This window comes from Aspergillus nomiae, assembly GCF_001204775.2.
Source record: "Aspergillus nomiae NRRL 13137 chromosome Unknown contig00015, whole genome shotgun sequence".
Lineage (NCBI taxonomy): Eukaryota > Fungi > Ascomycota > Eurotiomycetes > Eurotiales > Aspergillaceae > Aspergillus > Aspergillus nomiae.
This window is the reverse complement of record NW_015378070.1, coordinates 124,847-146,623: the sequence shown is the minus strand read 5'-3', so window position 1 is coordinate 146,623 and position 21,777 is coordinate 124,847. Positions and strand designations below refer to the sequence as shown.

Genomic DNA, 21,777 nt, shown 5'->3' with positions numbered 1-21,777 from the left:
ACAAAGTATGCTGACTCCAGTCGAGCCTCATCAGAAACTGTCAAATCTATACCTATACAAGTGAGACAGGCTTAAACACCTGGGCACTAGAGATCACCTCTCCGTCCATAATCCCATGGACATATGTCTCGCCAATCAAACTCCGTCTTTCAGTATCCGAAGAATCGTCCAGTAACGACTTCCTCAGAACAAACGGTGTTCGTGCCCCGGCAATCACCCATACCTCATCCCCGGCCTGCACCGACCACGGGCCAAGCCCGATGTACCCCCGTTTCGTTCGATAAAGTAACCGGCCACGATAGAAATGGACAAATGTTTGATCAAAGTCACGGTCGTCGATCCTCACCATTCCGCGAGGCTCTCCCACTTCATCCTTTGTCCCGTATTGCTGTATTTCCTCCCAAGTCGGTAGCGTGTTATTCTTATCGGTTTCGCGGACGAGCTTGAGGTTCGTGATGGTCTCTTCATCCGATTGATGCGTAAGGCTCCACAGGGCCTTTTGCATAAAAAAGCGAAACGAGGACCGGGCATTGTGGACCGGATCATCTGAGGTTGACGACAACTTGTTGGTCATAAGGGTCCGCCAGAGTGCCTCAACACGGTTCTGTCCCGTGGGGAGGTAAGTCTTGTCCATGGATGAGATTAGCCCTAGCCAATTTGGTGGGCGAAAGGATGTAGCTGTCAATGTGCCGATCTGCGGTTCCACACTAACTATTTCGTCGTGAAAGGCACCATTCAGCTGCAGGGTCTGGGGGTCATCGTGGGGCAGAATTGCAGCAGGGCTATCGGGGAAAACACCTGCATTGAAGCGTGGTGACCAGAGACGTGCGGTTATAAGCGGAGCAGTAAAGTTGGGGACCCACGATGGCAATGCCTGACCATCGAACCTGCCAGAGACATCCGGACTCTCCTGTACAAACGAGAGGCCTTCGAGACATTCAAACACCTCACACTCCCCAGTGTGCCACGTCTGGAGTGGTTCATCGGAGGCTCCCTGCATAAATATCTTGGCAAACTGGATGAATACTTCGGATGTGGACTTGGTGTAATCGGCGACTATCCTCTTCTTAGGGTCGTCAGATAGCTGGGATATACCAAGTAATGCAAAAACTTTGTCTCTCGGATCAGTCGCTCGAAATGCCCAAACCTTACTCGCCAACAGCGAAAGGCTCAGTTTGTGCTCCCAAGTGGGAACCAGCGAGATACCATTATTTTTCACATACTCATCCATCACAGTTCGTTCGAAGACGTGTTTTGACGTCCGGAGTCGAATATCAGTCAATGTACTCACCTCACTCCCTCCGATTCCCCTCCACCGCGCCAACTCCAGGGCTTGGGCCAGAGACCGGCTGTTAAAAGGAGAAGTGAAATTCGGATTGTGAAACAGGATAAATAGCTTGTAGTATTCGAACTCGACACCACCGCAGAAGATTCGAATCTGCTTGGCCAACGCGATCTCTTGAATGATCCACACGCGCTGAAACCACGTTCGTCGAAACAGATTGACGACCGCCTGGTATTTCAGGGAGGCCTCGTTTGACCCCTGCTTGGCAACGCGTGTTTCTGGGTCCTCCATGACATGGTTTTGCAATACATCATTGTACCACATGCCAATGCCTTCTTGAGATGGAAGGTGCGTGGCCTCAAAGGCACGCATAGTACTCTCATCATCCACGCCCAGCCAGACGAATACCCCGGAGGCCTTTGTATAGATCATAGACATAATGGCTACTTGCGCATTACGCTCTGCGATGTCATCCTGATTGATGCAAATTGCGTCAATCCAGAACTGCTGATTGTCTATTGGAGAGAGTGGCAGTCGTTTACTCCCGACTATGTGGTTGATATCGGGTCGCTCCAAGTATTCGATAATCTCTGCATATCTGCGGCGTTTCCGCATCTTAGCACAATCGAGAGGGGTCCGCCCGGTGGAGTCCTGTCGGTACAGATCCGACCCAGCCTCTACAAGTATCTTGACGACCTCGAGATAGCCATTCTCTGCGGCGTAATGCAGAGCCGTCTCTCCAAACATGTCTTGCGCCGCCAGGTCAGCACCTCGAGCCATCCAAAAGTAGACATCGTTGGCGCTGCCAGCCTCCGCTGCCTCGATGAGACGAGTCTTGTTATATGGCTTGGTACGCCGATCTATGTATAGTTCCTGAGTCTTCAGACGCTGCAGGAATTCGAAGAGATTCCTCGTCAAGAAGAAGATCTCTCCGTTGATCGCGACCGGGAATTTATTCTTTGGACTATAGTCCTTGGACCTCTTTAGGTCTGGAGGAAAGGGTGATCCCCAGGTATATGACAAAGCTTGGAAGCGCGGGTTGTCGTTGAGGTCGACGACTTGTATAGATAATGGGATCAAGGGAACTCCAAACACGGTAATGTCGGACTCGCCGTGGAGGAGCGTGACCACCCGAATTGACGTTGGAGTAGGAAGCGGCTCATATTCAAATGTTTGGACTTTCATGTTGTTTTTGTTGGGGTCTGGATATTGGAAGTTGAAGCAAAAGATGGGCGATTCAGGATACCCCTGCCTTATCCAGCGGCTAAGCTTTATATAGTATGGTCTAACGCACAGCCTACTTTACAGCCACATCGTCGTGCAGTAGGTGAGAACATCACACATTTTACTCTCATCGTGTGGACATTTACGACCCAGGCGGGATTACTACTTCCAATAAGACACTAAGGATCACACGCTAAGCTCCACTGAGTACTAGAGAGGCCCCCGCAATGAGGGGCCAAATATTCCCACTATCGTACACCGCATTATCAACACTTAGAGCTACTCTATAATGTTCAGAGGCAATGTGTTATATGGTCATTATTCTGACAAGAAGCCGGTAGTGACGTTGGGTATTTGAAGCAGAACTTTCACAGTCTAGTTGATCAAAGGACTCAGATTTTACTGGCCCCATCCATAAATACATACTCGCGGGGGCCATATTGTGATGATCCATGTCGAGATGTAAAGCTCACTATATTCAATAGTACTATATACCAACCTGCATCTCATAGAGGCTGATACACAGGGCCTACGCGATTCTACAATGCATAACGGAAAGACCGCCCATATGTGTTCGCCACTGATACTACAAGATCTATACAGTTCTCGTCACATATATATTCATTGGAGTATGTATTTTCCATTGTCAAGATGACCCTCTTGACTCAGCGAGTAAGTTTTCAAGGCAACAGAAGTCTCCTCAAGTGCAGAACTATATATACGAAGATGTTCACTATGAACATGCGCTAATGTTGATAAAGTACCACCGATGGGCATCAATGCTAGTTCCGTCGGTTCCGTCATTGCCGCCCGTTGCATCAATTCCCGTAACTTCAGTCACATCAGCGGTGGTCACAGTTGCCTCGTCAGCGCTACTGATGAAGTACTCTGGACTAAAGTGATGATACCCGAGTAGCGTAGGTGGCAGCTTGGGCACAATATCATTAGTGTGCGTGACACGATAGTTGCCGCCCTTGTTTTGGTTGGTTATATACGTGGCCAATGCCTCGTTTCCAAGGCGAGGTTGTCCGTAATTGTACTGTTTGGTCAGTATATCTGTACATTGTCGGTCACGATATAGAGATACACATACTAGCTCAACAGTATGTCCTGCATTCCGCAGAGTAGTCGCTGCGAGGGCTGCGAGCGCAGCACCGTAACTGTGGCCCGTCAAGGCCAATGAGTAACCGGAATTGGCTGACAAGGCGGACTCGACCTTGGAAGTGATGGTATTGGCGACTTCGCTCCATGCCTTCCAGAAACCACTGTGCACTTCACATCCCGAACACAGATCGCTGGCATCCTCGAGGCCAAAGTTGAGGTTGGCTACCCAGTTGGCCAAGTCCGAGCTACCCCGGAATGATAGGACAACCAGTTTGTTAGTGTCATCGGCCGCAAGGTAACCGGCAGGGTTGCCATAAGAGGATGATCTGAATTGTCAGCGGTTGCTGTGAGCTAGAAGTGTAGGCTTGGGGTGCCTTACTCGTTGAATTCATCTAACGTTTTGGTAGAAGCGGCTTCTACCAGAGGACAGTTTCCAGCAGAGCATGTCAATTTAGTCCCGGTAGAATTCAGGTTCTCAGAACAGTATGTAGCGGCACTGTACTGCGCAAGGAGGTCCAGGTTATTGAGGAGGGAGGAGCTGACATCTGGGTCTGTCAGTCTGGCTCAAGTGCGAGTGGTTGTTAGAAGTAGGGGGAAAAGAAGCATACCTCTGCGCAGTGGAGCCGGGGCTGCTTGAGCCAATAAGAATAGACCTGCAACGGTCCCGAATCGCGCAAGACTAAACATTTTAACTGCTGTGCAAAGACGAGATGCCTGTCGCGAATATCTCTTGCGAAGTCAGCCCATTTTATACGCCTGTTATAGCCCCCTCTTTCCGCCCTCTTGCTAACTATGCCTATCAAATGGATGACATTTCGATTGAACCCCGCCCTTAGCTTGGTCACCATCCCGACATGCATTATATCTGAGCACGCGATGATATTCAAGGATTGTATGGCTGGATGATTATTCCTTGACGAAACGCACCATTGCCTTTGCAGTATAGCGCTTCGTCAGCGGGAGCCATGTGCATAACTAGTGCGTCGGACGGTTCCCTTCATGCCCTATCACTGATAAGGGACCCCAACGTGTTTGTGGCTTAGTTGTGTGATAGGTGTGCCTGAGGGTTGCTTGCTGAGGCATATGCAGAGTGTACTGAACGAACTTTGACTGAAACATTACTCTACCCATGTGAATTTTGATTATCTCACATAATGGACATTGAACGCTGGAAAAGCGTAGGTCATGGGATACACCCATTAGGCTTTTAAAGAAGAAAGTCCGTCGGATCGCCGATCACGGAAAATCCTCTCGTAATCATCGTTCCAGCGATATTTCCCCTTTAGGGCCTGTTTCGGACGATCTTCCGTACTACTGATGGAACTATTGGATACGGAGTACAGGCGAGAGGCACCTCTGGTTAGCCCACCACTGTATGGTCTCGTTAGAAGCAAGTGGCTGTATGCAACTGCTTTATATCGAAGTTTCTGCAATTCCATGCAAGGGATTGGTTTGATTGCCCGAACCTGTTTGTTATCTGTCATATATTGCTCATGTTTATAGAAGAGTTTCACAGGAATATAATTCCTTAGCTGAAATGACATATATAGTACACCCATCGTATGACCGTGAATATAACAAGGGGTACGAGTGGTGTCTATGGCACTGGCGGAGAAACAAGACCAATGCTATGATCTTTTGCCCGACACTTTTTTACCCCGCGTCGTAGGGCTTCTCCTCTCACAAGACTGAGCTTGGCGATATGCCTTGGCTGACCTGGCATTGGTGACTTGATCAATAACTGGAGGAGAATCATGTACCTAATAGGGCCCGCCTGCCAATGGCAGTCCGAGTTCCTTGCATTAACGCAATTCGTTATGGCCTAAACTTCAAGTTTCTATTAGAAGGTTCGGAATTTTCCCTAGAGTAGATAACATCTCCGCTTGCAAAATATCAAAAATAACCTCCGCTAACTAGAATCCAGGATTCACATGCCAGCTCAACTCTTAACCTTTGGTCATTCATTAAGAGCGACCACAAGGTGATTCCCTGTGGTTATTAAGAAGGCCTTCAATATTTGAAGCCAAACATTCGCTGGATGTTAATGTGCTATTTGTTAACGACTGGAAACTCTTTTAATTGCACTATCTCAAGAACGGCAAGCCCTAGACGCTTAGAAAATAGATCATCTAAAGTAGAGAAAGTGTACATATTAGGTCCTGAAAAAACAAAATCACTGTACAGAAAATCTTGAATTATTCTTATATTCTTCATAAATCTTCATAATATCTATTTTTAAGGCGTGTACTCTTAATATGATCAACTAAAGCATCTTATGGCTGGCGAATGTTTATTTGATTGGAGGGAAAGGAGACATGCGGCATGCCCTAAACACTAGAGTCAAGGTCGCGGTGATCGTCAATTATGGGGCAGCATTTAGCTCGGAGCATTCACTAGAGTATAGTGGTGACAGAGCGTAGCCTTGCTGAAACCTTCTGATAACATACCTTTTCTAGCGCGTTAGCATGGATGCGATACTCGAGGCACGGCTCAGGGTAACGTGTGTACGGTCATCGCGTTGCAGATCAACGGGCTACGATGTACACAGCCTTCGGTGACCAGATACGAGCTTATCGGGCTATGTGTAATTTAACAAAACTAGGGTCACTTGTATCACTTTCACCTCCATGGCCCAGATTTGTTGCTCTTAGGTATCACCGTCTTATGGGTTACCTGTCAGCAGTGATGGTACAGTAGTCGCATCGAACAATTCAGAGCCTGTTTCTTCTAGATTGTACTTGGGATATCTGGTATCGACCCTGACTTAATCTTCAGGAAGAGTGACGATTTCCACGCTCCGAGAACGCAACTGGCAGTGACAACGAAGGCTTGAATAGTCTGATTACGCCAGGAATTTAAGAGGCAGGGCTCTGCCGTTGAATCATTACCATCTTTTCAGAAGTACTGGGACGAGCAGGTTCAAAGGCCCAATTGGCATTTCAGAAATCGTGTCGTTGAGCTTCCTGTCGAGCGCGACTAACCGGGGTGTAAGGTCTAGGAAATTTTGGAACAAATGCATATGTTCCAAAAATATTTTGGGGCTGAATGCGACCATTGAGGGCTGCTATCGCTGTTTGTTTCCATTGTCTAGTGGGTCTCGCCATTGTGTGAGGTGACTGCAGCGTAACAACCTTGGGGAGCGTAACGTGAGTAGGCAGCAATGAATGGAGTATATTGCGCTTGCATTGGACAAGATACCATTTGCTTGAGAAATAGTCAGCAATCTTTGAGGGACTGCCAAAATCGGCATACAAGATGAAACGAAGAGGAATAGAAAGAGAAAGGGAGTCAGAGGTAGATAGATACCTGTCAATCTAGGATAGGGTATCTTATTGAGGTTATCCTCGTGCTATTCCTATGCCTCCGGTGAGACCAGTTAGGGCATGCTCCCAAAATGAGAGCAATTTCACACCCAGCCCAATCCACTTAAACTCGGCTCAGCTACGGCTTCCAGTTCTAGTGGAGTAACCATAATGAGAGGTGAAAGTCGCTCCGCGAGCTAAGTAACGAAAACAATATTGCATATGGTAGTGTCGAGACCCATTCTATATCCCGTCGGGTTGAACATGGCTGATAACTCTCGGCTGATTGTCTCCACCTAATTGTTTGATAAGATGGCTTCGTAGTCTTGGTTTAAATGTCACTATATACACGTGCCCTTGAAGCAAACAGTTATGATCTTGACATTATCGCATGTAAATAGGTATCCAGAGATCCTCAGGCTGTACCCAGGAGAAAGCAGCAAGAACTACCGGGATGTTCCCTCCGTAGGTTCTGGAAGGTCAAGGTATGCAGTAGCCGTAAGGAAGGCGCCAATGAGTGCCGTAATATACTTCCACCGTAACTTCTATCCAATCCAGGCAGTGTAGTATGATATAGTCTCTGCTCCTCCCCTGATTCTGTGACTGTTGCTGCCGTGCTGGCTCTTAGTAGCTGGAATCTTCCTGTCTGCCGAAACATCGAGTCGTTCCTCAACGTCCCTCATAACGCTCTCTTTCTTCTGTCAAGCACATGCCATTTCTGCAAAATATTAGATCAACTCTTGTACATTGTTGTCCACTATTTTATAGACCCATCGTAGAAACTTAGCACACCGATACTTCTGTTATAATAGTCAGCTCTGGCCAGACAGATTAATGCCTTTCAGTGAAGTTCATGCTATTGAGCTTGGACCCATAATCATCATAAAGGCAAGTACAACTTGTTACGATTTGAGATCCCAGCTGCGATGGGAGAATGCGAGATAGTGCTCGGCCCTGGGTAACCTTACGGTTCTTTCCAGCGCCGTTCGGTGCCTTTCAGTCGGGTCCAGAGACCGTCATATCATCATCAAGGCAAGCGAGTCAATAAGCCTTGTTACGATCTTGAGAAAATAAGCGTGATGATGCTCAGCTTCGGGTGACTTTTTCAGTTCTTTTAAGTGTGCGACTGCTTTCATATGACGCCGTGTGACGAAACGGTTGGTGAGGAGAATATGGGGATGTGTGCCTAGGAGAAGACCGGTAGCGAGGGTTGACTGCCTAGCAGCTGATGGGTGACGATAGCACCACGTCGAATACTACGGCACATACATCGCTTGGCTAGATGGAAATTATAGTAATAGGAATATACCTAGGGGATGTACTTTATGAATTGAACCCTTGTTCATAACCTTTCAATATCTGAGGATTTATCGTATTGATGTCTGAGTATATGATGTTAGTTTGGCTGAGATAAGGATACTTGCCTTATTGCAAAGCTGTCCGGCACGGCGGATACCCCAAGGGCTTACAGCTTCAACCCGTTCGCTTTTGGTGAGTTTCGGTCACTGATATAAGGGCCTTCACCAGCCAACCTCGATTAAGAATGTCTTCGCGAACTTGATATTACAGATAAGGCCCTTAAGCAGATCGCTTGTGGGCGCTCTTGTCGATCTATCCGTTGGTCCCAAAGTATGGTGATGGAGGAGCCCGGAAAGGCTCTTGTATGGAGTGAGCACTCTCGACTGTGGTAGGTTTGGCAGATGGGATCACTTGTGAGGCCGACACTAATATTTATCCTCACCATAGGGCCATCCATTTGGCCTTATGCCAGGCGAATATGCCAAGTTCTCCCAGTCAGAACTGAAGCCGCTTTTAGCCCTCAGCCAGCTTGGGATTCAGCTTGACCCTGGTCGACCATGAAGCCTCTCCAGAACGTATATTACCAAGTGCATTTTCGCTATTCGATCCAACACATCAAAGATGTATGGTCAATGAATCAGGCATATGACCGTCATAAATGCGTGGCATGCTTCGAGAGCAGCCTTGAATCCATCAATATAATCCATTTGTTATTGGGATATAGATTTAGAGATCTTGGAAAATCCAAAGACAGGTCTGAGAGAACTGTATACGCAGTAGGTACCTATCTGGTGATCCAAACACTAGCAGGGAATGGCTAATGATTTCTACCATATACAGCAAACTTCTGTGATTACTGAAAGCATGCTCTTCGTTCTTCCGAGTGTCTTTCTTGCTGATGGGATTATCAAAACTCTCGGGTACTTAACTGAGCACTTACGATAGCGGAGTTTATTGCTGGGAGCCCGAGACACCTTGGCAGTGCTCTCTGGCCAGAAATATCGTGAGGTAGCGTGTTATTGAGGCTGCCTCACTCGGTGGGCTCAGGGCGTTCTCAAACAAAAAGCGATGTCAACACTCAGAGCCAATCAACAACACCTCAATCCTGCTGATACCATTAAAGGTACGATTGGCCGCGAGAACAATCCCATTGCTTTAGGGAAAGTTCAGCGCGACCCATGGGTCGCATCGCAAGTGACAGGCTGACGGCCCAACATGCGATGATCGAGACCGAGAAATGACGTCATGTGTGCGATACGCGCCTGAGGCACCAATATCCATGTCTTTTGGTTGGCGACATCGAGCGTAATGACACTCATGCTCGTCATGGATTCCATTGAGTTTAAGTCCCATATATGCATGGAATCCCTCGGAGGCTCGAAGCTAGCTTGTTGCACTGCACCTACTTATCACCCCGCAAACGCGTCCTATCGGTTAGCGCATTGAACCTGAGAATACGCTTACTAGTATAACTGTCTACATGCAAAGGGACACAATGTTTGCCAGACGACACAGTTGCCAGACAGCTCTCAGAGCAGGGCGTTCATTACTGCCTCAGTATCATCCCATGACCCAGCCGGTTCTGCCAGCGTCACTGCGGACGATGCAAACAGTGATCAACCTCCAATCGAAAGAAAACAAAGAACAGGCCATTGATTTCGAACGCCAAATACTGAACCCCGAGCGAGCGGAAAACTGTAAAACAGGCACCGACGATGAAGTGGGTCACCACAAATGCTCCTATGACCCGTCCACAACCACGCCAGAAAGTGAATACTTGGCCGACGAGGCAGAGTCCTTACTCGAAGGCAAAGGTCATCACCCGCTCTTCGTTAGCCCGGCGAACGTAGAGGTCAGTCATTATATCGATCCCATGTCAGAAGGGGCAGTACAAGGTGCTGCCAGGCTGGGTCCTAGTGCGCAGGGCTGGACTCGAAAACACAGGGAGGTGCATATCAAAGATGTTCCCGGGAGTCAATATGAGCGTTACGAGAAGCTTTTGCAGGAACTGAGGAAGCCAAAGCAAAGGTTTGTTTCCACCTAGTGCTCCTTATTATTTAGTGGACACCTTTTGAGATGTGAGTGACTGTGCCTTAGTGAGTCCCGCTAATCGAGGTCGTTACTTTGGACTATCCGCTGGCGCGTCCGGCCGCGATGGATTGACGAACAAACAACAGCTGGAGTTGTATCCTACTTAGCACAAAGAATCCCGTATGCAGAAATTGGGAGTCGGGTCTGGGATTGCCATCTTTCATGACTCTGGAGAAATACCGGATGGGAATGCTACTAGATTTGCTCTGCGAGCCTCAACATGCCAGATATGGCCGTATTCACTTTGTATAACTTGAGAAGATGTGCCTCATATTTGAGGAATGTTCTACCTTTCGCTGACGCCACTGCCTGAACGCTGAGCGAATTTGGCCCACGTGTGATGGCTGCAAAAGGAAAACTACTCAATGGTATTGTTTAATTGATATTAAAATACAATATGAATAACATTGACAGAGCTAGACTGTTTCAGCTCGTTATTGCCACCTTTGCTAGCATCGTAATGATCTACAGTAATCTCCTGCTCATGTCATGTAACCCTCCAACTCCATCCATTCAACAATAAATGCAATCAGCAAGACACTCCAGTCCTCCACAACGTCAAGATCCAAATTCTCCCCCGTATCATCCAAAGTATGCCACACCTTCGGAAAATCCCCAGTATCAGGATTCGCATCAATCCAATGTAGTATATCCACACCCCGTTCTTGGAACGGCACCTGGTCATCATAGATAGGAAACCTGTTCACCCCGATTTCATCTCTATCGCCATCAATTAGCCAAGGTCTGATGCCCCCCGACTTAAACTGATTCAGTCCTCTTAACCGCTTTTCAAGGACGGCAGCCCGCCTATACACTTCATGTGTCGTGTTGAAATACGACGCAATCGCTGGCTCCCTCGCCCCAAGAAGATCTAACAAGACGAATAACGAGATGGCCTTTAGCCGACTTGAATATTTAGAGGATGGCGGATAACGAGTATATTCCCACTCCGCAGCTAATGACCGCGCCCCGAATAACATCTCTGGAGGATCGAGCGCTTCCTCGCCATCTGTGAAGATAACCTGTATACCTTCCGCAGTTTGTGGCTTAGGTGACGTACCCCATTTCCGACTTAGTGCTGCATCGATACTTCGGACGGCATGCATGATTATAGCGCAGGGAGCGGCACTGTCGATTGCTCCGATGAATCCCTCTGGGGCGTTTTTGCTGTCGTAATGGGCCACCAGGGTCAGTCTGCTGATGTTACCTGCCTGGACACCGGGCGGATCACGAGTGGCAATAAAGTTGACAATGGGTATATCATTATTGTTAGATCTGACTATAGAGTTCTGGAACTCGACCTGCCAGTGTGGGAGTGTTCGGGCGAAGAGGCTGGTGAAGTGGGATCTGGTTGCTTCGGAGCCTGGGCTTCCTGGGACGCGGGTTCGGAGGATAGGGGAGAGGAGTGTGCCATTGTGGATGTTGAAGTCTGTGTTTGGCCGGGGGAGGTGGGTAAGGGTGTTGTTGGATATGAGTTGGTACGTGAGCGTCGGAGTGACGGCAAGTAATAGGGTGAGGATCGTTTGTAGGATGATGCTGAACTGGGAGAATTGGGAATGCATTTCGGATGGTAGTTTGTCGGTATGAAGTCTAGAGAGTGGTCTTGGGGACTGGATTGGTGTCGTAGTTATGCTCTCTTCAGAACGAGATGCGAAGTCAGGGAAAAGTCGGGGAATGATGATATTCGAGCATTCATGTGAATTGTGATAGTAGGACAGGTTTCAAGCGCTGCATTCCCAGATCAGGGTGAATATCCGTAGCGTACGTATGTCATTATCACTGACGGCAGAGAGTACATCTAGCCAAGTGAAGTATTCATGGAGTCTGACACTTTGAGGTAAATGAATTTGTGAATGGCTGGTAAATCCAAGGCTTTTCGAGTTCACATTCATGAGCTATTGTTTTCCTTCCCTGTTAAATACCATGCGTCCCTGCCATTTCCTTAATCGTTTGCCATACACCTGCAAGAAAACCATAAAAAACACCGACGCGAAGGTGATGGCCGCCTGAATCCCCAGAGCCTTGGCAGGCCCAATCCGTGTCACCCAGTCAATCTGAATATAAGTAGCCATGAAGCCCGCCCAGTTGCGACTGGCAGTCACCCACGCACCCACGATGCCCGAACCCTCCGGATAGGAGTCCAGGAGATAGGCATTGATAGCCGTCGTAACAATCATGACGCCTATACATTGAGTAGCTGCGAATACGGCAATAACCATATAGTGCCAGTGATATTGGAATGCCAGACCCAAGATGATCAAACTGATGCAGCACAACATCGTAGCAGGATACGTGATAATTAACCGAGCCTCGGGGTCCAGTCGTCCGCCGTGGCGTTTGGTGTAGTACTGCCCAACAGCGTCGTGAAGAAAGTGTCCGGCGAACCAGCCAACCAGGACGCCGACAATTCCGAAGAAGTAGAAATACCCTGGACGGGATTAGAGAACTATATAATAGTCTGGTACACATTGGAGTTTGTTACCTATCCCTCTAGTCGAGAAGCCATATATGTTGGTCAGCCAAATGCCGATCGTTGTGTTGACGCCGATGACCCAAGCAAAATTGAGGAAGTAGTAGACGAGGATGATGAGGACCGGTATCTTAGTTATGGCTATAACAGGCAGCGCCAAACATTGAACGAGGCTCTTATGCTCCCAGTCCTTGGCTTGGTGCACTCCAGTTAGACGGCTGATATAGGAACCTCGGGATGACGGTGGGTGCTTGCGGTCAAACAAAGATTCATCGAGGAAGAGAATCAGAATAAGGCCCACTCCAGACATGATTGTACAGAGCCAGAATGCCCAGCGCCAGCTGACCCCTGACACAATGAATGAGGTGATCAAAGGGCCAAGATACGGGCTCATGATAATCGAGAACTCCACATAGTTGATTACCTTGGGGTGCTCGTGGAAGAAGAATAAATCTTTGATCCACATTAGGGCCCCTCCTTGACCAACGCTACAGAAGAAGCCGTTGATAATGCGCGCGGCTAAGTAAGAGGGAAAGCTGGTGGCTGCGGCTGACCATGCACAGGTGCCAACCATCACGCATTGGAAGAAAAGGGTAACTGGTAAGCGCCCGAAGTAATGGGCTAAAGGCACCACGACGAGACCGCATGCACCTATGGTGAAGAGATTACCAACCACTGCTCTCTGGACCGTAGCCTGCGCTAGCTCCCACTGCCTGAACCAGTATATCAGTTGTACATTCTACGTACATAGTAAATGGGTGCCTTACATCGACTGTGGAATAATAGTAACGATAGCCGTCCCTCCAGTGTAATCAGCCAACAGCGCAATGTAAGCTACTATTGCCACAAGAAACCATTTTTTCCGGGGTGACCAATTCAACGGATCATTGGGCGTATCGAGAGGTTGCGGAATCAGAACGAAGCGACCGTCTGCGCTAGTTTTCAGGCGTGTGGCATTATCGGGATATTGACTCGGGTCCACGACATATCCATCAAGAGCTTCTGCCTCTTCATCAATTTCAACATCTTGGACATGAGGTGGCGGCTTCTTCTCCGGATTCTCGTGTAGCATGGTGTTACCAGGCACAAGGTACTGAAACCGTTCGGGATCAGGCCAGAAACCACGTAGTGGGAGGAATGATTAGAGAAAGCCTTTCACTGGAAAGTGCTCTTTAATAGAAAGTGCTAGAAAGGGCAATGCATCTAAATTTGCAAGGGCAGCGTTGCTTCGTCTAGCGACACTCTGCACAGGATGATTCCTGGGTCGAAGTCCCCGCATCTAAGGAAGCATAATCTGATGTTTGCAATATTAAGCAGAACACGCCACGTTGTAGGTAACGGAGCTAGTGTCAGGCAATTTCAGTTTAAATGGTCGAGTCGTACGGAGTACTGCGGCGATCACTAGGCAGGGATGAAAGCTGAGCCATGCAACTATGACCTTTCACCGGCGGGGGTGATAAGCGAGGTAACAGGAAGGGCACTTGTCGATCGTCTTGTTTTCCTTTTTTGCCATCTTCTTCTTCACATGTGGTATTAATCAATGTCGCATATTAATTGTACTGGCAGGGATGGCGTACCAGTGCAAGGGCTAAGCATGGGTCTGAGCCGAACCCTAGCCGAATCAAGAAACCAGCGGTTGACCCTAATGCATAAACTAAAGTCGAGCGGGGAAAACATCGTATTCATTAATTTCTGGATGAACGCAGTGCTTAACAAGGATCTACTATTGATGTCTCCGGTCGAGACCGAGAGGGAAACAACCATGCCGTATGATCCTCGTTGAGGAACACATAGCAAATCAAACACTATGATCGAGCGGAAGGATTGGAAGCAGTACTGACCGAGTCTCTTAGGTAAACATATGTGCCCTGAGGAGCAACGGATGCTTGCTTAAAAGTGGCGCATGGCACATCGACACATGTAGTTCTTCCCGTCGTAGTTAAAGGACTGGCTGTATCTTTCAATGACAGAGCCACCGGATCGAGCGCATGGAGGGAAAGGGCCACTAGTGCTCGGAGTCACCTGGGCTGAGGCAGGTCTGGCATTGATCTTACTCGCATTGCGAGCGAAGACTGCCTCCCTCTGTCCGCCTGGTCAACCAGGATTCGGTATTTTTGGTTTACGGTGGGATTTCATTTGGGTTGTCGTCGCACTGGTATGGTCCCACGTAAAACTCAAGGCGCAAGAATGCTGACCACATGAAGGCCTTCGCTCTGTGTGCACAAAGCTTCATGACTATCAGTGTGAGCTATGGCCTGGGAGATCATCAAAGCTTATTATCGGCGCACGATATTATTCACACAAATTTGTGGAGTTGGATGGCACAAATTATGGCCGTCCTCTGCCTCGCTATATCGCGAATTGCGGTAATCGCATTCCTCTTATCCCTTCAGGGGCGCACAAGTAGCATCGGACGGATAGTACTCTATACAGTTGGCACGGTACAAGCCATGATTAACGTGATCGAGGTTGTCCTCATCCTAAAGCAATGTGATCCGATAGAAAAGCTATGGAACCCAGCTGTCCCAGGGACCTGTGGTCGAGTTCTCATATGCTCTCAGGTTGGGTATTTACAAGGAAGTATGGGCATGAAAAATAAATTGTTCACAGAAGTCAGACTAATGATATATTGTTTAGGCATTGGAGCGACAGCCGACCTCTTTCTTGCTTTTTATCCAGTGTATATCATCGGCCGACTGCAGCAAATGAAGCTCTCTACGAAGATTGGACTATGTTTGCTTATGAGTGGAGGACTTGTGTATGATATAATCATAACATTCTCCATTTTCCTTGTTCATACTAATGAGTATACAGAGCAGGTATCGCCGGCATCAACAAAACAATCGCAATTGCCTCCATTACTCTTGATGACCTGGCCTACGAAATCTACAAGCTCAACACATGGGTGCTCACGGAAATGTGGTTCATTATTATTTTCGGATCGATCCCAGTCCTTCGTCTGTTCTTTGTGCGCTTCACACAGGATATTAAATGTGCCGCTGGCTATGGTCATTCTTCAAGTCGTACCAATCCTTCCGATTACCTGAGTACGGCCGCAACAACCGTGAATCGTGGATACAACTAGAGGACAGGTCGCATAGCACTTACGTGACACATGTTTCTACCTATGCAAAAAAGCATTCTGACATGGAACATGGAGAAAACGACGACTATGCCGCCGGGCAGCAACAGTCAGGAAGACGAATCTTCATAACCAGGCATACAAGCGTGGAGTCAGAAAGATGTTGATATTCACTGTTTTAACTATATCAGGTTAAACCAATATGTAAGTTTTGAAGAAAGGCTACTAGTATCTGCAGCATACTAGAGCTTCAACGCAAGACAATGCGAATCGTGCCATGCTATGTGTCTAGTGAACGTTGGACAAATACACATTGCATGATGTCTCCATTGCTTAAACCGGGAGTTTTCCTGCAGCTACTCAGATAACCTCACACTTGGTCTATGCATCAACAGCGCTAGGATTATTGAAGTCTAGGAGCGCGACGTAGAAACATGACTGCCTCGACTACATGAATGAGATACCTCTACTGTAAGGCTTCCGGATGCACTCCCTTTCCGCTATGCAGGGATATGCGAGGATAAAGTAAAAAAAAAAAAAAATTGAAAATAGTACTGCGCAGATTTAATCACACAGCGAAGAATTCAGTACGTTTCAGTGCATCCTGCGGCCACTACTTTCTGCATGGTAGCATTCGAACAAGGGTCTGGTATTCCAGCCCCACCAAAGATATACGAGTTGGTCGTGCCACTTACCCACCACCCTGCAGTAGTCTCAGTTCCCAGTGGAACTTTGCCCATCCCATTTCTAGCTAATATAATTTAATAAAAGAACATGAACAAACTACTCCGGAGTCCGGAGTAGAGAGTTGGCTTTTGAGTTATTTTAGACCGGAACTCCCCCATTTAAGCTGGAACCCGATGCCGCATTGAGGTTGAACAACATAAGACTGGATATTGGTTGAGATTGCCTCGCTTAACCATCATATTGTCATCGCAGTTGGTGCTAACTGAATTAAATCGACGTATAGAAGGCAAACGGGTAATATAAGCTTGACCTATAGGCCGCACTACAGTTCACCTGGTTGCTCGTATCTGCGCCGCACCTCCCCTCATTCCTAATTCTTTATTGTAGACCTCGATTCACAGAAGGAAATCCCATAATGGCAGTATCCAGGGAACTCGCGGAAGTTCAGAGACTGGTAGCAGCTGAGGCAGCTGGCGACACGAATGCACATGGCGAACTTCTGAGAGCAATTCGCGCATTGCAGCTAGCAGTTGAAACGCCAGTAGAGACGACCTCGCGGTTTAACTTCCAGGTAGGTGTGGTGTAAGTTACATTGCGATGATTTCCACTTACCTCGTACAGATTATGCAGAACATATCGATACGCGTCGCCATCGAGAAACAATTTCTTCAACTTGTCGCAGCCCGAAATGGCGCGCCTATCACAGCGTCCGAGATCGCAAACAGGACTGGAGAGGATCCATTGCTTATAGGTAAGAGCAGAGCCTGATTGTGGCTTTCTGCAGTAGGACTGATTATAGTTATAATTGTACAGTGCGTGTCATGCGTGTTCTGACAGCTATTGGTCTATGTGATGAGGTGGGTAATGAGACCTACGCTGCCAATGAAAAAACACACTTCAAGGTCCTGCCCGGATCCATAGCTGCTGAAAAGCATCAGTATGTGAGCCTGGATCTCCAGATACTTACCAGTGAACTATGAGACTGACTTCCTGCAGTTTTGATTTGGACTTCGGAATGGTATGTATTTCACTGAATCTATGTATGACATGGACGAGCGAACTGAACCGCGGTAGGGAGGGAGGCTTGTCGACTACATGCGAGGCCCAGGCATCCAGCAATTTATCGATGAGCCTGGGGCAACTACCCTATTCAAATATGCCCATGGTACCGATGTCATCTTCGGGCTATTAGAGAAGAACCCAGAGCAGAAGCAGGCTTTCGATGACTACATGGCATCACGACGAGGTGCCAATTTACCCCAATGGTTCGAAATCTATCCCGCCGCGGAGAAGTTCTCCAATGCCGTCCAGGATCCCACCGCTAGCTTGATGGTTGATGTTGGTGGAGGGCCTGGACAAGAGCTGATCCGATTCAAAGAGAAATACCCGGATATTCCTGGTCGCTTAGTGCTTCAGGATCTGCCGCTGACTCTTCAACGCATTGAGAAATTGTCCGAGGGCATTGAGCCAATGGAATACGACTTCTTTACACCGCAGCCAGTGAAAGGTATGTAAAATGTCCCGATTGGTCACCCCGTAGCTAATGCCTGGTTCATAGGAGCTCGTGCATACTTCCTCCGCGATGTGCTACACAATTGGTCTGATGCGAAGAGTGCCCAAATTCTCTCGCGAATTGTTGAAGCCATGGACCCTGAGTATTCAACCTTATTGATTGATGACTATGTCTTGCCCGACACTGGGGCGGAGCTTAGGGCTGCAGAAATGGACATCCTCATGTGGCTACACACTGCCGGCTTGGAACGTACAGTTTCTCAGTGGAAGAATCTTTTCAGCAATGTTGGCCTTGAGCTAGTGAAAATATGGCACTCCCCGAGGGGAAATGAGTCGGTCTTGGAGACTCGGGTCCAGCGAAACTAACTGGTGTACTTTTTTGCCATGAAAGCTTGACTAAGTCAATGCTTGACATGACGAATGCTGTACATTATAGTTACACAAGTTAAACTCTTGCAACTCATTCTATACCTCTTCCCATGTTGCTGAGAATCTACTATATGGTACACTATGACGGTCGGTTACTCTCCAGTCTGCCACCAGCGAGGGCCATAACTGCATGCGATGCAATCGGCGGCTCTTCCTACAGGTTTAGTGATTCATCAGAATAATTTTCAATTCAACATCTGAAAGAATATCCCGTATATAATAGTCATATTCGATAAATAGATCATTTAGATCTTGGCTCGGAATTAATAATCATAAAGTAACCGATCCTCCAGATGGAGAGCGTCCCTTTTGGGCCGTTATTGTCCTATCAATTCTCTGTCTTGGATGACTGCCTTCGACTAGACACCTTCTCCAAAAGCAGCTGCTTCACTTCCTCCTTTGCCCATGAGAGTGGAGTCCGGCCATTGATATCCTCAGACACAACATTGGCACCATTCTTGAGTAGTATCTTTACGACCTCCACATTGACATTCTCAGCTGCAAATGATAGTGGTGTTCTGCTAGTGAAATACGTACCAGTAGCCTTCGAATATATTTGCACACCTGGTTGGGCGAGGAGTAGCTTGACTACTGCCTCATGTCCATACTCTGCTGCATATGATAACGGCGTTCGACCTGCCCATTTGAAATGAAACCCTGACTTGATATCTGGGATTGTATCGGGTTGAGCAAGCAGGAGTTCGACTACAGTCTTATGTCCCTTCGTTTCCGCATATGCTAATGACCTACCCCCCTGTCCAGCGAGAGGATTGTCTTGAGAATTAACATCTACCCGATCCGTTGCAAGGAGTAGATTCACAATCTCGTTATTTCCAATTTCAGCTGCCCACGAGAGACTGGTTCTGCGATCCTCATCCTTTGCCTCCACATCGGGACCATTCTTAAGTAGTAAGTGTACCACCTCCACATAACCCTTCTTAACTGCCCATATCGAGGGGGTTCCTCCCTTAGCATCCTTGGGGTCAATCTCTGCATTGCTCTCGAGCAAGACTGATGCGGACCTCCAAAGTCCGAAGTGAGCTGTGAGATGCATACCTGTTATATAGTTTCAGTTGAAAATAAGACCGGTCTTCCTCGTACACCATAGATTGGGTGCATGCCGATATCTTGCCAGTGCTCTGCAGGAGATCTAAAACCAATCTTTCTCCTTCAATCGTGGACATCATGGCGTGGTATCCCCAGTTCTTTGACGCATAGTCATAGAGAACACATGACTGTAGTCTCTCTCTTAGAGACTCAATTCTCGAGCAAAAACCGGTTTCAAAATCCTTGAACAACAGGTAAGTAGTGCATGCCTTCGCCATATCGGTGTGGGCATTGGGAAACCAGGACTGCCAAGTGCGCTCGAAATATTCTTGTATGGTGTAGTGGACCAAGCGGATAATATCAATGTTCTTATCAACAATAACCAGGCCAGCGCATACAGAGACTATGAGTCCGATATCTGTGAAATTCTCAGTATCCAGCTCAGATAGGCCTTCCTCAATAGCGAGAGCATGCTAAAGCTGACCAGATGTAAGGCGTCTATTCGCACAGGCGATAAAAGACAAGGTTCGCATAGCAAGCTCTTGGCGGTCTTTGGCTTGGCCTTGAACCCGTAGCATGGCCTGCTCATAAACATTGTCTAGCACTTTTGACTGGGTATCGTTACTTCCTTCCTGGAGCATGGATCCCAGCTCCTGAAGCGCCACCTTTATTGCCTTGGGTGTGGTCTTAGAGGCCAGGACGTCAACATGAAGACGTGCGAGAAGAAACCTGGCTAGTAATAATATCTCTGATCCACATCCTTTTCTCTGGAAATTATATATACATGCTTCATTGCAGGTCCTCCTTATACGAATTTCGAGATTCAAGCATTGTCGCCTAGAATTTCGCTGGTGAAATGGCATAAATAGCGGAACGTATAAATTTTCAGTGGACAACGTGGTTACTATATATTCTTGGCTATCTCGGTGGATACCTAGATGACAGCAAAACTAGTAACCCTATTCCCAAAACGAAACTTTACGAAATATTTGAATAATCCATATGGATGCATATCGGTAACTAGAACGGGAGATTGGTTATGGATAATCGCATAATCGTCTTGAAGGATCTGTGTGTTGGTCATAATGTAGTCACGGGATCGGTCTATCTGAACCTAAGCCCTTAGCGCTTATTGACCCCAGCCTCATAAGTTATCACGACCTCCTACATTCTTTCTATGAATTCCATCAACTCGACATTGATTTCAGTCAATTAGCCAATATGACGTCTGAGACAAACTTCCTTCAATCCGTTCTCATCACCGGATGTAGCGCAGGTGGAATTGGCTCGGCATTGGCCGAAACATTCCACGAACGTGGAATGCACGTTTCGCGACGGCACGCTCAACGGCCAAAATGGCACATCTGGAGAAACTGTCCAACGTCACTCTCCTGGAGCTCGATGTGACTGACTCGAAGAGCATTGAATCCGCCGTCGAGGCCGTTACCGCCAAGACAGGCGGAAAGCTGAACTATCTGATCAACAACTCAGGACAGAGCCTGGTCTTGCCCGCTTTGGACACGAACATTGAAGATGCAAAGAAGTTGTTCGATGTCAACGTGTGGGGCGTAGTTGCTGTCACGCAAGCCTTTTCGCCCCTGATCCTCGCAACCAAAGGAACCATCGTCAACATTGCATCCCTCTCTGCCTTCTTCCATTCCCCCTGGCTAAGTTCGTCTCCACTTTATGTATCTTTTGAGCTTGCCTTGCTGATGTCGTTTAGGCTTTTATAGCGCCTCCAAGGCAGCCGTGGATGCTTACACCCATACCATCCGTCAAGAAATGGCCCCATTGGGCGTAAGGGTTGTCACTGTAGCTGCGGGGACGGTAGAGACCCATATCTTCAGGCCTGTAGAGGAATGCCCCCTACCTCCCAACTCGATGTACAAAGCAGCCTCTGAAGAGATTATAAAAATGGCAAATGGAAAAATGGTCAATGGCTCTATGGCCCCTGCCGACTTTGCCAGAAAGGTTGCGGATGATGTTCTTGGTGGAGCCACTGGTACGATTTTCAGAGGAAAGATGTCGACTGCTGCACGGATATTGTACACCGTTCTTCCGACCTGGCTAATGGTAAGTGGCCTCGCTTCCTTCCTGGAATTGGGGTTGATTGTGCTCACATCTAGATGTTTAGGACCGCTTGATGTTCCCTGGTTCTGGTCTGGATAAGCTGAGCTGAGGGAACTTGGTATTGCCACATTTCGTGGAATGTGGGCTTGAACGTATGTTTGTTTTACAAATACAG

The 21,777-nt window shown here is 47.7% G+C and overlaps 8 protein-coding genes across 8 annotated transcripts; 4 read left to right on the top strand and 4 right to left on the bottom strand.

The window, feature by feature from the left end:
- Positions 1-52: 52 nt before the first annotated feature.
- Positions 53-2,470, bottom strand: ANOM_001469 (uncharacterized protein; the record flags this gene model as incomplete). Its single annotated transcript, XM_015546726.1, has 1 exon — positions 53-2,470. The coding sequence occupies one exon, from the start codon at positions 2,468-2,470 to the stop codon at positions 53-55; it is 2,418 nt and encodes an 805-aa protein (XP_015411256.1).
- Positions 2,471-3,242: 772 nt separating this feature from the next.
- On the bottom strand, positions 3,243-4,300 carry ANOM_001468 (lipase; the record flags this gene model as incomplete). The annotated part of the gene is made up of 4 exons (XM_015546725.1): positions 3,243-3,548; positions 3,603-3,939; positions 3,993-4,158; positions 4,222-4,300. 4 exons carry the CDS (start codon positions 4,298-4,300, stop codon positions 3,243-3,245), a joined length of 888 nt encoding a protein of 295 aa, XP_015411255.1.
- A 5,409-nt stretch (positions 4,301-9,709) lies between these two features.
- On the top strand, positions 9,710-10,324 carry ANOM_001467 (uncharacterized protein; the record flags this gene model as incomplete). The annotated part of the gene is made up of 2 exons (XM_015546724.1): positions 9,710-10,242; positions 10,312-10,324. 2 exons carry the CDS (start codon positions 9,710-9,712, stop codon positions 10,322-10,324), a joined length of 546 nt encoding a protein of 181 aa, XP_015411252.1.
- A 463-nt stretch (positions 10,325-10,787) lies between these two features.
- Positions 10,788-13,847, bottom strand: ANOM_001466 (putative MFS transporter; the record flags this gene model as incomplete). The annotated part of the gene is made up of 4 exons (XM_015546723.1): positions 10,788-11,846; positions 12,228-12,733; positions 12,788-13,488; positions 13,543-13,847. 4 exons carry the CDS (start codon positions 13,845-13,847, stop codon positions 10,788-10,790), a joined length of 2,571 nt encoding a protein of 856 aa, XP_015411251.1.
- An 891-nt stretch (positions 13,848-14,738) lies between these two features.
- On the top strand, positions 14,739-15,860 carry ANOM_001465 (uncharacterized protein; the record flags this gene model as incomplete). Its single annotated transcript, XM_015546722.1, has 4 exons — positions 14,739-14,930; positions 14,980-15,355; positions 15,413-15,533; positions 15,590-15,860. The coding sequence occupies 4 exons, from the start codon at positions 14,739-14,741 to the stop codon at positions 15,858-15,860; spliced, it is 960 nt and encodes a 319-aa protein (XP_015411254.1).
- A 1,099-nt stretch (positions 15,861-16,959) lies between these two features.
- ANOM_001464 (O-methyltransferase) lies at positions 16,960-18,422 on the top strand (the record flags this gene model as incomplete). The annotated part of the gene is made up of 6 exons (XM_015546721.1): positions 16,960-17,115; positions 17,166-17,295; positions 17,358-17,481; positions 17,541-17,562; positions 17,619-18,051; positions 18,103-18,422. 6 exons carry the CDS (start codon positions 16,960-16,962, stop codon positions 18,420-18,422), a joined length of 1,185 nt encoding a protein of 394 aa, XP_015411253.1.
- A 391-nt stretch (positions 18,423-18,813) lies between these two features.
- Positions 18,814-20,173, bottom strand: ANOM_001463 (ankyrin repeat domain-containing protein; the record flags this gene model as incomplete). Its single annotated transcript, XM_015546720.1, has 3 exons — positions 18,814-19,507; positions 19,542-19,950; positions 20,017-20,173. 3 exons carry the CDS (start codon positions 20,171-20,173, stop codon positions 18,814-18,816), a joined length of 1,260 nt encoding a protein of 419 aa, XP_015411249.1.
- Positions 20,174-20,887: 714 nt separating this feature from the next.
- Positions 20,888-21,711, top strand: ANOM_001462 (oxidoreductase, short-chain dehydrogenase/reductase family; the record flags this gene model as incomplete). The annotated part of the gene is made up of 3 exons (XM_015546719.1): positions 20,888-21,203; positions 21,256-21,605; positions 21,667-21,711. 3 exons carry the CDS (start codon positions 20,888-20,890, stop codon positions 21,709-21,711), a joined length of 711 nt encoding a protein of 236 aa, XP_015411248.1.
- Between the last annotated feature and the right edge of the window lie 66 nt (positions 21,712-21,777).